This window comes from Dromiciops gliroides, chromosome X, assembly GCF_019393635.1.
Source record: "Dromiciops gliroides isolate mDroGli1 chromosome X, mDroGli1.pri, whole genome shotgun sequence".
Taxonomy (NCBI): domain Eukaryota; kingdom Metazoa; phylum Chordata; class Mammalia; order Microbiotheria; family Microbiotheriidae; genus Dromiciops; species Dromiciops gliroides.
Window position 1 is genome coordinate 62,768,681 of NC_057867.1, and position 14,144 is coordinate 62,782,824.

At 38.5% G+C, this 14,144-nt stretch overlaps 1 protein-coding gene across 1 annotated transcript in view; it reads right to left on the reverse strand.

The window, feature by feature from the left end:
- CD99L2 (CD99 molecule like 2) overlaps positions 1-14,144 on the reverse strand; it is a 149,289-nt gene that overhangs the window by 58,110 nt on the left and 77,035 nt on the right. The window contains exon 5 of the mRNA XM_043974664.1: positions 11,707-11,754. Within this exon, the coding sequence (XP_043830599.1) occupies positions 11,707-11,754 (48 nt within the window). The remainder of the gene's footprint in view (positions 1-11,706; positions 11,755-14,144) is intronic.

Genomic DNA, 14,144 nt, shown 5'->3' on the forward strand with positions numbered 1-14,144 from the left:
AATATTCTCTTCTCTGAGTTTTAAAATAAAATACTGGTCTCTCTTTTCCTACCTATTTGTTCCTTTTTTTAAATACATTAAGTTTAATTGATTCTTTAGCTGATCATCATTCAAATACTTCCCATTAAATATAGGTATATCCCAAGGCTCTCTAGGGTCCTATTCTCTCAATATTCTTGCCTTTGATGATCTTATCTTCTCCCATGGGGTGAACTAAAATCTCCAATGCAGAGAGCTCTCAGATTTATATATTCATGCCTAGTCTTCCTCCTGAATCCTAGTCTAGCACCAACAATTACCATTTAAATGTTTTGAACTCAACACCCTACAGATATCTCATGTTAATATGAGTGTATGGATCACCTGGATTTGATAAAGGTGCCTTATTATCCAAAAGTATTTTTTATGAAACCCTGTGTTAATAGGAGCAAAATGTCCTTCAACTGAACCCAAATACCTAGCAGATAAAAGTCCCTACACCTGGTGACTTCTTTCCTCCTATCTTATGGGGACATCTGGGCATCCTCATCCTTGCCAAACTCCTTTTTGGAATCCTAGAATCTTAGCATGGTGCTTCTATATTTCCACCATACTTGTTATAACTGAAATTGGTAAAACTGCTTTGCATTACATCCATTCTTGTTATAGTATTTGTTTTTGGGTTGATTTGTATCATGCTAATGAAACTGACAACATCTTGTGACCAGTGAACAAAAAAAATAAATAAACCCTCAGAAACAGGGAGTCTCAGCCCCTTTTGGAAGGGGTCTCCACATGATCATGTTTCTTTCTTCTTGGAACAAAATAAACTAGTACTGTGTTTTTCCTGTCTCCGATCTGGTTTTTAGACATGTTCTCTGATATGTTTTTGTTTTTTGGGTTTTTTTTAGTAGGACAGGTATGGAAACAAATTGTAGGAGATAAAAGATTGATTTCTCTGATCTGTTTATTAATTTTTTGTAGGAGACAGGCAAATAAAAATTATATTTAATTTTCAACACTCAAAATCAGTATGTCCAAATGAGGACTCATTATCTAACCCTAACCTTTCCCCTCTTCTTTTTTTTTTTTCCCCCGGTAAGGCAATTGGGGTTAAGTGACTTGCCCAGGGTCACACAGCTAGTAAGTGCTAAGTGTCTGAGGCCAGTTTTGAACTCAGGTACTCCTGACTCCAGGGCCAGTGCTTTATCCACTGCACCACCTAGCTGCCCCTCCCCTCTTCTGAATTTCCCTATAAATGGTGAAGACAAGGGCAATTCTTTAGTCTCCTAGGTTTGCAAATTTTATTGTCCTCAAAACATCTCTCCCATTCACCCACACACACCTAATAACTTGCTAGGTCTTTTGATTTTTTTCTGTGCTACATCTCTCACTTTGTCACTGTCAATTCTGCAATGCACTGTCCACAAATGCAAAACTGATATTCCTAAAGTACAGATCTGACCACATCAATCCCCTACCTGAAAACCTTCTGTGGTGCTAAGAGTAGTAAGCACATGCTTATAAACTATGCTTCTGGGAAGGCTAGGGATGGATGCGTTCAAGAATTCTGCTCTGCAGTAGAGCTAAAATGACCAGAGTCCCCACTAAGTCAAGCACTGACATGGTAAGCCCCTGCAATAAGGGGCCATCAGGCTACTTAAGGAACAAAAAAGATCAAAGCTTCCATGCCAAAAAGCAGTGGGGATGTGACCACAGGTGGTGGTGGTTGTACTTCAAGTACAGGGAGACAGGGAGACAGGGAGACAGGGAGACTCCAAGGCAAAACAAACTGAAGTGGCTCCATACAGCCCTAAGGATAACATCGCAGACTCATTGGCATTGTTCCCCTTAATGTATTCTACATTCCAACTGATGTGACCCACTTATATCCTCTATAACTTCCTCTAAAGCAATTAATCTGCTTTGCCAAATCCTTTGGTGATGCCCAATGTAAGAGTAAGTAGTACAATATTGAGTAATAGAGGTGATAATGGACATCCCTGTTTCACTCCTGATCTTATTGGGAAGGCCTCTAACTTATTTCCATTACATATAATGTTTGCTGATGGTTTTAGGTAGATACTGCTTATTATTTTAAGGAAAGCTCCACCTATTCCTAAACTCTCTAGTGTTTTAATTAGGAATGGGTGCTGTGTTTTGTCAAAAGCTTTCTCTGCAGGGGCAGCTAGGTGGCGCAGTGGATAGAGCAGCAGTGGATAGAGCACCGGCCCTGGAGTCAGGAGTACCTGAGTTCAAATCCAGCCTCAGACACTTGACACTTACTAGCTACGTAACCCTGGGCAAGTCACTTAACCCCAATTGTCTCACTTAAAAAAAAAAAGAAAAAAGAAAAAGCTCTCTCTGCATCTATTGAGATAATCATATGATTTTGGTTACTTTTCTTATTGATGTGGTTATGTTAATAGTTTTCCTAATGTTGAACCAGCCCTGCATTCCTGGTATAAATCCCACCTGGTCATAGTGTATTATCCTGGTGATCACTTGCTGTAATCTCCTTGCTAATATCTTATTTAAGATTTTTGCACCAATATTCATTAGGGAAATTGGGTCTATAATTTTCTTTCTCTGTTTTTGCTCTGGCCGGTTTTGGTATCACCACCATATTTGTGTCATAAAAGGAATCTGGTAGAACTCCTTCTTCACCTATTTTTCCAAAAAATTTGTATAATATTGGAAATAATTGTTCTTTAAATGTTTGGTAGAATTCACTTGTAAACCCATCTGGCCCTGGAGATTTTTTTCTTAGGGAGTTCATTAATAGCTTGTTCAATTTCTTTTTCTAATGAGCTTGTTTAAGGATTTTATTTCCTCTTCAGTTAACCTGGGCAGTTTGTATTTTTGCAAATATTTATCCATTTCATTTAGATTGTCAAATTTATTGGCATACAGTTGGGCAAAATAGTTCCTAATTATTGCTTTAATTTCTACTTCATTGGTGGTAAGATCACCCCTTTCATTTTTTATACTGGTAATTTGGTTTTCTTCTTTCTTTTTTTAAATCAAATTAACCAACGGTTTATCTATTTTATTTTTTTTTCATAAAACCAGCTCTTAGTTTTATTAATTCTATAGTTTTCTTGCTTTCAATTTTATTAATTTCTCCTTTAATTTTCAGGATTTCTAATTTAGTATTTAATTGGGGATTTTTAATTTGTTCTTCTAGCTTTTTAAGTTTCATGCCCAATTCATTAATCTCCTCTTTCTCTTTTTTATTGATGTAAGCAGTTAGAGATATAAAATTTCCCCTAAGCACTGCTTTTGCTACATCCCATAGATTTTGGTATGTTGTCTCATTATCATCATTCTCTTGGCATTCATCAAAACTATTTGGTACTGGCTAAGAAATAGAGTGGAGGATCAATGGAATAGGTTAGGCACAGGAGACACAGTAGTAAATGACTTTAGTAATGTACTGTTTGATAAACTCAAAGACTCCAGCTTCTGGGATAGAAACTCAGTATTTGACAAAAACTGCTGGGAAAACTGGAAGATAGTATGGCAGAAACTCGGCATAGACCAACATCTTATACCATATACTAAAATAAGGTCAAAATGGGTACATGATTTATACATAAAAGGTGATACCACAGGTAAATTAGGAGAGGAAGGAATAGTTTACCTCTCAGATCGTTGGAAAGGAGAACTGTTTATGACCAAATAAGAGATAGAGAATATTATAAAATGCAAAATAGATGATTTTGACTACATTAAATTAAAAAGGTTTTGCACAAACAGAAGCAATGCATCCAAAATTAGAAGGGAGAGAAGAAGCTGGGAAACAATTTTTATAGCTAGTACTTCTGATAAAGGCCTCATTTCTAAAATTTATCAGGAACTAAATCAAATTTATGAGAGTCCACGTCATTCCCCAATTGAGAAATGGTCAAAGGATATGAACAGGCAGTTTTCTGATGAAATCAAAGTTATATATTGCCATATGAAAAAATGCTCTAAATCACTATTGATTAGAGAAATGCAAATTAAAACAACTCTGAGCTACCACCTGACATCTATCAGATTGGCTAATATGACAGAAAAGGAAAATAATAAATGTTGGAGAAGTTGTGGAAAAATTGGAACACTAATGCATTGTTGGTGGAGCTGTGAACTGATCCAACTATTCTGAAGAACAGTTTGGAACTACGCCCAAAGGGCTATAAAGCTGTGCATACCCCTTGACCCAGCAATACCACTATTAGGTCTTTTTCTCAGGGAGATCATGGAAAAGGGAAAAGTACCCACATGTACAAAAATATTTATAGCTGCTCTCTTTGTGGTGACAAGGAATTGGAAATTATGGGGTTGCCCATCAATTGCAGAATGGCTGAACAAGTTGTGGTATATGAATGTAATGGAATTCTATTGTGCTGTAAGAAATGATGAGCAGGTGGAGTTCAGAGAAACCTGGAAGGACCTGCATGAACTGATGATGAGTGAGATGAGCAGAACCAGAAGAACATTGTACACAGTATCATCAATATTATGTGTTGATCAACTGTGATAGAGTTGATTCTTCTCAGCAATACAATGGTTTAAGATAGTTCCAAAGGACTCATGATGGAAAATGTTCTCCAAATCCAAAAAAAAAAAGAACTGTGGAATCTAGATGCAGATCAAACCATACTATTTCTATTGTTTTTTGTTGTTGTTGTTTTTCTTTTTTGAGGTTTTTCCTTTTTGCTCTGATTCTTCTCTCATAACATGACTAATGCAGAAATATGTTTAATGTGATTATACATATATAACTGATATCAGATTACTTGCTGTCTTGGGGAGGGGGGAGGGAGAAAAATTTGAAACTAGAAATCTTATAAAAACAAATGTTGAAAACTATCTCTAAATGTAACTGGAAAATAATAAAATATTTATATGAGGGGAAAAAAAGAGTAAGTAGGGCTCAAAAATGTAGATTTGAGGATAATCCAGTACTGAGGTTTAGTAAAGGATTATGAGATGGAACAATACAAAGGGGAACAAGGGATTCGAAGGCAGAAGAGAGAATAAAACACCTGGTTAACCATATTGTCAAGATTTTTAAGTGAGGAATGTGTAGTCAGAGGGGGCAATGGAAAGAGAAAGAAGAGTCAGATGGAGTTACTGAAAGTAGTGGTTAAGGACAAGAAAAACTTGAGAAGGAAAAAGGAAGAAATTCCAAGAGCAGCAAAGATTAGTCAGTAATATTTTGACTGATCTCCTACTTCTGGATTATCGAGGAGGGATGCTCGCAGGTTCAAACGAGATCAAGGGACTGCCCAGTCCTAAAATGTGACTGCAATGGAATGACAATGCCAGTTCTAAAAGCCATAGAAGGTCAGGAATTGGAAGACAGGGTATTAAAGAGGGCATCTGAAGTCATCAAGCAAAATGGTAGGGGTTGGGGTAGAAGTGCAAACTCTGAGCATAGCACTGAACCCCTAGAAAAACTAAAGACAATGACTCGAACAGCAAGTCTTCAAACCATGTCTTTTTCACATTTTACAAAACTGAAAAAATAATTTTAATTAACTACAGATAGGCTCTTTGTGAATAGCTCCTTGCTAGAATTTAATATCCACTGTATAAACCAGAGAAAGGTAGAATCTGACTATGAATTTCAGGAAGAGTAATGACTATTCATACCAACTAATTTTCAAAAACCAAATCAGAAAGCATTCTTCGCCTCTCATTACACTGTTGCCAGAAATAGGGCCCTCCAATTACAACTAAAGATATAGCACCATCCCCCCCAATTAAAACAGAACTTGTCAAGGCTTTCCAGACACTGCTTAACAATGAAACCAAAGGTCTAGTCATATTCAGAGATGATTTGGAAACTTAGGAGAAAGTTCATCCAGTCACAGTTAAATACTATGTTTTTTCACTTCCTATATTTGATTTTCTTCTCTTATTTTTAAAAGGCTTCTGAAGTGAACACATTTAAAAGACTTGGCATCTAAGGGAGGTATGAGTCTGAATTTCACCTCTGCCACTGGCTAGCTGATTGATCAGGGGTAAATCACTTCCTTCTCTGGGACCTCATCTTCATTTGGAAAATGTTGGGCCTAGGCCAGATTATTTCTAAGGCTCCTTCCAGCTGTAACAATCAAATGTATCTGTGGCTGCCCATCTATAAAATTAAAGGGTTGGACAAGATGATATTTAAAGTTCTCGGAAGCTTTGAAATTAAATGAATTTTGGATTTTTTATCTACAAACAAAATAAAGGAACAGAAAAAAAGGGGGGGTTAAAAATGACATTGTAAATGAGAGATCTAGAGGAAAGAGTAATGAAAGTTGTATGTGTGTGTGTATAAGTACTGATGATGATACTGTTTAAATATCACTCTCGAGCAAAATTTAGAAATTATTTTATGGAGTTCAACTTTGCACATGCCTTAGCCAAAAGATTCCAGAAGTACATTCTCAGGTACAACGGACTCAATAGCTACTAGAAATTTGGAGATTCCCCTTGTAGAAGAGATGATGACACCTTCTATTACCTTTTTAATGGAATCAATTCTTAACTGTCAGCACCAAAAGCAAGAAGACATGGATTATCCAAGATAAATGGATAATATAAAAAGTATCTCAATGTGGCTTTGCAATACATTATCTAAAGTATTTATGAAGGTGTTCAATATCCCTCTAATTAAAAGTCAGGATCGCCATAACTTTAACTCCACACAACACTGACATAATGTCTAATTATTAAACACTTCTTCCATCGTGTGTAATCTTATGGATCTATACTGATCGCCATCTAACAAAAGTCCATGACAGGCCAGCAGAAACAAATGGATCAATCCTGATCCCCAATACTATCCCACCCTAAGAGGACTCCTCTTATAGGGAGAGGCAAATAAGACATGCAGGAAAGAAAACATGAGTATACACATATACTTCCCTGGGAAACTATTGGTAAGAATAACCTCAAGATTGTTAAGGACAGGATAACATGACAGTGTGCCTGGAAGATGCTCATGCACAGACCTCCCTTTATGCAATAGGGTGAAGAGGAGGTCAGATTTCCTTGTATGACTCAGCCATACAGTTAAAGCCATAGTAACCCCCAAAGTCTTTCAAAAATATGAAAGGGGGGGCAGCTAGGTGGCACAGTGGATAGAGGCACCTGCCCTGGATTCAGGAGGACCTGAGTTCAAATCTGGCCTCAGGCACTTGACTACCTGTGTGACCCTGGACAAATCACTTAACACCCATTGCCCTGCCCCCCCCAAAAAAAAAACATGAAAGGGGGATTCTTGTTGCTCTTCTTGGGATTAGAATACAAAACTAGGATCAAAGCACAGAAGCTAAAAAGATGCAAAGTTAGGTTGAATTTCAGGGAAAATTCCTTAACAATTAGAGCTATACAAAATCAGAATATGCTACCTCAAGGAGTAGGAGTAGTGGGTCACCCCTCTTTGGTGGTTTTTTGATTAAAGGTTGGATGATCTGTAGCCAGAAGGAATGTAGATACCAGCCTGCTACCTTTCTGAATCTGAAATGCTTGGGATTGTGTGACTAAAATCATGTGTTCTGGTTTAAACAAAAGTTGTAGGCAGGGATTCTGGAGTTCGTGGATCTCGATCTCTGTTCATTTTTCTTTTACACAACTACAATACAAGTAACTGCCTCGTGTTGCTCCTCTTTTTTTTTTCTTTCCTTTTATTCTAGTGACCAATGGTGGTGGCAGATGCCTGCAAACCACCTGGGCTTCAATCCCACTTGGCCTGTTTCTTGGATCTGTGCCGCAAATGTTTTTCTCACCTTAAGAATTTTGAGAAATGGAATGACCAACTATATCTCCAAAAGACCTATGATGAACCACGTTACCAACTTCCTCATAATCTCAAGGTGCAAAAAGAGATAAGTTTTTGTACATGACAATTATATAGACTCATTTTCCTTGGCTATGATTACTGGATATAAAAGGTTTGGGTTTTTCTTTTTCTGGCTTAATGGAGATGAGGAGAATTGGGAGTCCAGTGGTTAGCAATAGCGATGCCAAAAGAGGGCCACTGATTTTATTTTTTTAATGCAAAACAAAGTTCAGACAGAAGCAAAGACAAAAAACCATTTCTGACCACCAAATCAAATCAAAAAACATCTATTAAATAAACGCTTACTATGTACCAGGCACTTTTAAGTGCTGGGATAAAAAGAAAGGCAAAAAGAGTCCCTGCCTTCAAAGAGTTCTCATTGTACTAGGGGAGATAACATGCATACAATGAAGAAGAAGAAAGAAGAAGAAAGAAGAAGGAGGGAGGAGGAGGGAGGAGGAGGGAGGAGGGGGGAGGGGGGAGGAGGAGGGAGGAGGAGGGGGGAGGAGGGGGGAGGAGGGGGGAGGAGGGGGGAGGAGGAGGGAGGAGGAGGAGGAGGAGGGAGGAGGGAGGAGGGAGGAGGAGGAGGAGGAGGAGGAGGAGGAGGAGGAGGAGGAGGAGGAGGAGGAGGAGGAGGAGGAGGAGGAGGAGGAGGAGGAGAAGAAGAAGAAGAAGAAGAAGAAGAAGAAGAAGAAGAAGAAGAAGAAGAAGAAGAAGAAGAAGAAGAAGAAGAAGAAGAAGAAGAAATTATCTCAGAAGGAAAGAAGGAGAATGAAGAGAAATGGAGAAGGGCTTCCTTAATAAGAAAAGACTCTAGCTAATAACTTGAAGAAATCTAAAGAAACCAGGAGACAAACATAAGGAAGAGATCCAAACATGGGGGGACAACCAGTAAAAATGCATGAAATTCTAAACTGAATCATCTTGGTAGAGAGAAAGCAATAGGCAAGGGTCACTGGATTGCAGAGTCCATGGACAGGAGTCAATTATAAGTCGACTAGAAAGGTAGGAGCAGGCCAGGCTATGGAAGGGGAAGAAGAGAAAGATTCAGTCACACCCATACTTTAGAGATGAGGCAAAGTGACTAGACTAAGGCTATTGAATTAGTCTAGACAAGCAATGTCAAACTCAAATAGAAACTGATCCTTCCAGGCTGCACAGGGATTAAGCAAAACAAATGCCCACTGTCTATGGAATATTGCATTTTTACTTATTTTGTTAAACATTTCCCAATTATATTTCAATGTGCTTCAGCCTATACTTCCAAGTCCACAAGCCAAGTTTGACACCTTTGGACTAAGCATGAGATGATGAGGGCCTGACCAGAATGGTTCCTGTGTCAGGGGAGAAAAGAGGGTTTATATGAGAGCTAAGTGACATTCCCAAGGTTACACAACTAGTAATAAGCATCTGAGGCTGGATATGAACTCTGATTTTCCTCACTCTATCTGCTGGGAGGATAGTGGTGCCCTCAAGAATAACAGGAGCAGGGCAGCTGGGGGCACAGTGGATAGAGCACTGGCCCTGGAGTCAGGAGGACCTGAGTTCAAATCTGACCTCAGACACTTGACACTTACTAGCTGTGTGACCCTGGACAACTCACTTAACCCCAATTGCCTCACCCCCCCCCCAAAAAAAAAAGAATAATAGGAGGGGGGAAAAGAATAACAGGAGAGCTGGAAGAGGGGGGAGTTTGGGGGGAAAGATATGGGTCCAGTTTCGTACATCCTGAAGTTAAGGTTTCTACAGGGACATCCAGTTAAAGATGTGAGAATGGAAGTCAGGAGAGAGGTTAGGGCTGGATTTATAGGAATTATTTACGTATATATTGATTGAATCCATGGGAGCTAATGAGATCATCAAGAGAAATAGCACAGAAGAAAAAGAGAAGCAGGACCATGACAGAGCGTTAGCAAGGGAGCTGGAGCGGGATGCCAATAATTAGTGCACATGACATGGGGTAGTATCTAGAAATCATTATATCCTTTTTTTTTCTTAATTTTTAAAAGCTTTGCCATGAGAATCTCCATGTAATTAATTCAGTAATATATACGGCAATTTGCAAACCTTAAAGCATCATGTAATTGTGAGCAATTATCATTAATTGTATTTTTAAAATTTTTATTTCAAGTTCAAAATTTGCTGCTTCCCTCCACCCCTCACCCACTAATTGAGAAGGCAAGAAATATGATATCCATTCTACATATGAAGTCATGCAAAACACTTCCTATTTATACATTAGTTAAATAAAGAAAAAAGAAAAGAAAGAGGAGGAGAAAGAGAAAGAAAAAGTAAACAAAAATATCCTTCTATCTGAACTCAGAATTCATGAGGTCTCTAGCCTTTTCGATCATGAATCTTTTAAATTTGTCATGGATCATTGTATTGATAAGGGGACCTAAGCCTTTCACAGATGATTGTCATTACAATACTGCTGTTATTGGTTACAATGCTCTCTATTTGTCATTACTGTTCAGTTGTTTCAGTCATGTATGACTCTTCGTGATGCTATTTGGGATTTTCTTGGCAGAGATACTGGAGTGGTTGGCTATTTCCTTCTCCAGCTCACTTTACAGATGAGGAAATTGAGTCAAATAGGGTTAAGTGACTTGCTCAGGGTCACAAAGCTAGTAAGTGTCTGAGGCCAGATCTGAACTCACAAAGATAAGTCTTCCAAGCCCTGATTGCAAGAGCTCTATCCATTGCAGTGCCATCTAGCTGCTCTCCTGGTTATCTTTAATTAACTTGGGATCAGTTCATATATGTTTGTTTAGGTTTTTCTGGAAGCATCCCCTTCATTTCTTAGAGCTCATCACAGTCACAAACCACATTGTGTTCAGCCATTCCCCGTTGAGGGGCAATCCCTCAGTTTCCAATTCTTTCTCATGACAAAAAAAGAGTTGTTTTAAATATTTTTGTATAAATGGGTCCTTTTCCTTTCTTTTTGATCTCTTTGGGATACAGACCTAGTAGTGGTATTGCTGGGTGAAAGGGTATGCACAGCTTTATAATCTCTTGGGCATAGTTCCAAATTGTTCTACATATTGGTTGGACCAGTTCACAGCTGACCAACGGTTAGTGTTCTGTCCAACCGTATTTATTTGTTAGCCTGAGCCTGTGCCCTGGCTAGATGTGTCCCAAAATAAGCGCCATAAGATTTTTATCTCCAGTGGAGAGTTACTCGAATGGACTCAACTTCAACAAATCTAACTGGTCTTACTGCTTGGATCAACTCAGAGCGCTCTATTTACTATAGTATATAGTGAATCTCTTCCTACTGAAACCTTACTCATTCTTTAAGACTCAGCTCAAATGTCCTCTGCTCCACAGAGTATTCCCTGATAACTTGGCTTCATAAGAATTAAGAGCTGATTATCGAGTTCAGTCCAAGATGTACATCCAGATCCTGTGACAGCTAGAAAGGAGCTCTCCTTCTGAACTCAAGTAAATGTAAGGCTACTTGACAGTAAAGGCTGTTTTGGTTTTATTTTTATGTCCCTAATGCTTAGCAGCAAGCCTTGCACATAGTAGGCACTTGATAAATTTGTATTTAACTGAATTACAACATTTTCTTTGTACCATAATTACCCTCTGTCTAGAATGCAATAATGTGCATCTATGGCTGACTTCCCCCTTTTAACGTATATCCTTCAGGGTGGGGACCAAGCCTTATGTCCCATTCAACACAAACTCTTACAAAACAAGTCTTGATATTATTCAATAGCATGAAGCAAAGTAACTTTAACCAAAGACATAAGCAATCCATTAAGCCCATCACAGGAACTGTATATGAAGATAAACTGAGTTTAGACTTGAAGTGACTTTTCCCAAGAGTGTTAGCTGAGCAAATAACAGATACCTATCTTTGAGATTAGCCTTTTAAAAAGCTTTAGCGTGCTACTTACCTGTTCTTTTAGGTTCACCCAGCCCATCTTCCAAACTCTTTCCAGCTCCTATTTAAAAAACAAAACAAAACAAAACATAAGCATACCTGGATTTATATGAAATAACTATAAAACTCATTTTCAAAAGTAATCATTTTCCATTTAAAGGACATCTAAAGGAAGTCAGCTGTATCATGACCCCCCTAGGGCCCTTACCGTGATGATACACAAAAGCAAAGTAAAATTTGGAGGATGATTTAAAGAGGATAAAAGTTCAAGAGGTTAAAAGGGGAGAAGTTGTCCAAATTCCTGACTGACCTACTGAGGTCTTAGGATATGATAGCTCATTCCTCATTATATCTTCTGGAAAAATCTTCCCCTTTAACTACATAAGAGCAGAGAGTAAAGAGGCTCTCCTTGACTGACCCTCCTATTTTCTTGGGTCACTTACTATCATCCTCTCTTAGTTAAAGATGGTCAGAAAATCAAAAAAGTCCCTGTTGTGTTACTCATACCCACCCATGTCCATTTCCACAAATGAAAATCTAAAACCTTAAGTTCAACTTCCTTAAAAAATAAAATACCGGGGCAGCTAGGTGGCGCAGTGGATAGAGCACCAGCCCTGGAGTCAGGAGTACCTGAGTTCAAATCTAGCCTCAGACACTTAACACTTACTAGCTGTGTGAGGCACTTAACCCCAATTGCCTCACTTAAAAAAAAACAAACAAAAAACCTCTTATTTCTGTGGCTATTTATGGCTTTGCTCATAACAGCCCCATTTTAAAAACAAAGAAACAAGTTCAGAAAAGTTAAATGACTTGCTTATGATCACACAGATAGAAGTGCTGGGGCCAGGATTCAAATCAAAGTATCATATTCTTTCCACCACACTACTGGTGTCAAAGCTCAGGCCCACAGTCCAAGTAATATGCACAACTCCCAAGTGCAGCTGAACCAAATTAAGACTTAAATGGGAAATGCTTAATTAAATTAAAATACAATACAAATAATGTTAATTTGTGGTTTTCTACATCAATATGCAGCCCCCAGAGATCCTTTTCGATTTGAGTCTGATACCACTGCACTACAACACAGTGCTTTCACTTTGATTTTGATTTCAATTTGCAATTTCATCAGGGTAGAGCTTCAAGAGTGGAAGCTCTCTCCACCACCCAGAGCAACAGATATTCAAACTTGCTGTGCTAGAGTTACCTGTTCTAATTGCCTTTGGATTATGAGAGGTTTCATTATGTAGCTTTGGATTTAGCCTTCATAGGCAAGGGTGTGTGTAGATTATGGGTCCATCAGGCCATACCATAACTTTTGTCTCTCATCAGGATTAAGAATTCAGGGATTTACTGCGTTGTCATGCACTGACAAACAATTTCTCAATCCTACAAAATGGAAAACAAGCACAGAGGAAGATCTCTTGCTACTGAAGTTCTTCAGCATCTGTCCAGAGTTGGGAAAGGAATAGTACTTAACTATTAATGCTGAAGAATTCTGTGAGCATGAGTCCCCTGAAATGAGCACAAACTTGTGTCTATCCCAACTTGGAAAGAAAGTCCTTTCACCCAGTGATACCACTCCTGGGCAAATAGCCCAAGAAAGTCAAAGATCAAAGGAAAAGCATAGGTATAAAAATGCTATAGCAACACTTTTTCTAGGAGCAAAAAACTAGAAAGAAAATGGGTGCTCAGTGACTCAGATATGACTGAACAACTTGCGGGTATATGAATGCAATGGAATATTATTGTTCTATTTTAAAAGGCTATAATGAAGAATTCTGAAAGATTTGGGAAAACTTGTATTAATCAAGGAAGACCAAAGTAAACAGAATAAGAAGAATTTACACGATGCTAATAACAAGGAAAAGAACACTAGTGAAAGATTTCCAAACCGTTGAAATGGCCAACTGACATAAGAGGAAATGGTGAAGCATGTTTATCCCCTCTTGGGAGAGAAGTAAGGTTTACAGGTTTGGAATAAGGCATAAGGCAGCAGACATGGTCAATTTATCACTTTAAAAAGCATCTACTGGGGGCAGTTAGGTGGTGCAGTGGATAGAGTGCCAGCCCTGGATTCAGGAGGACCTGAGTTCAAATCCAAACTCAGACATTTGACACTTACTAGCTGTGTGACCCTGGGCAAGTCATTTAACCCCAATTGCCTCATATATTTAAAAAAAAAAAAAAGCATCTACTAAGTACCAAGCACTATGACAGGTGTTGGGGCCACGAAGGCAAAGGCAAAAAGTACTTGCTACCCCCAAAAAAAACTTACATTCTAATAGGAGAAACTAGATGTATATGTATCGGTATATACAAAGCAGTTGGAGGGTAACCTTGGAAGGGGAGGCACCAGCAGCTGGAGGTACCAGGAAAAACCTCATACAGCAGGGAGCATTTCATGGAATTTCAAGAGATATCAATGAAGAGGGAGAGCATTCCAAATATGGG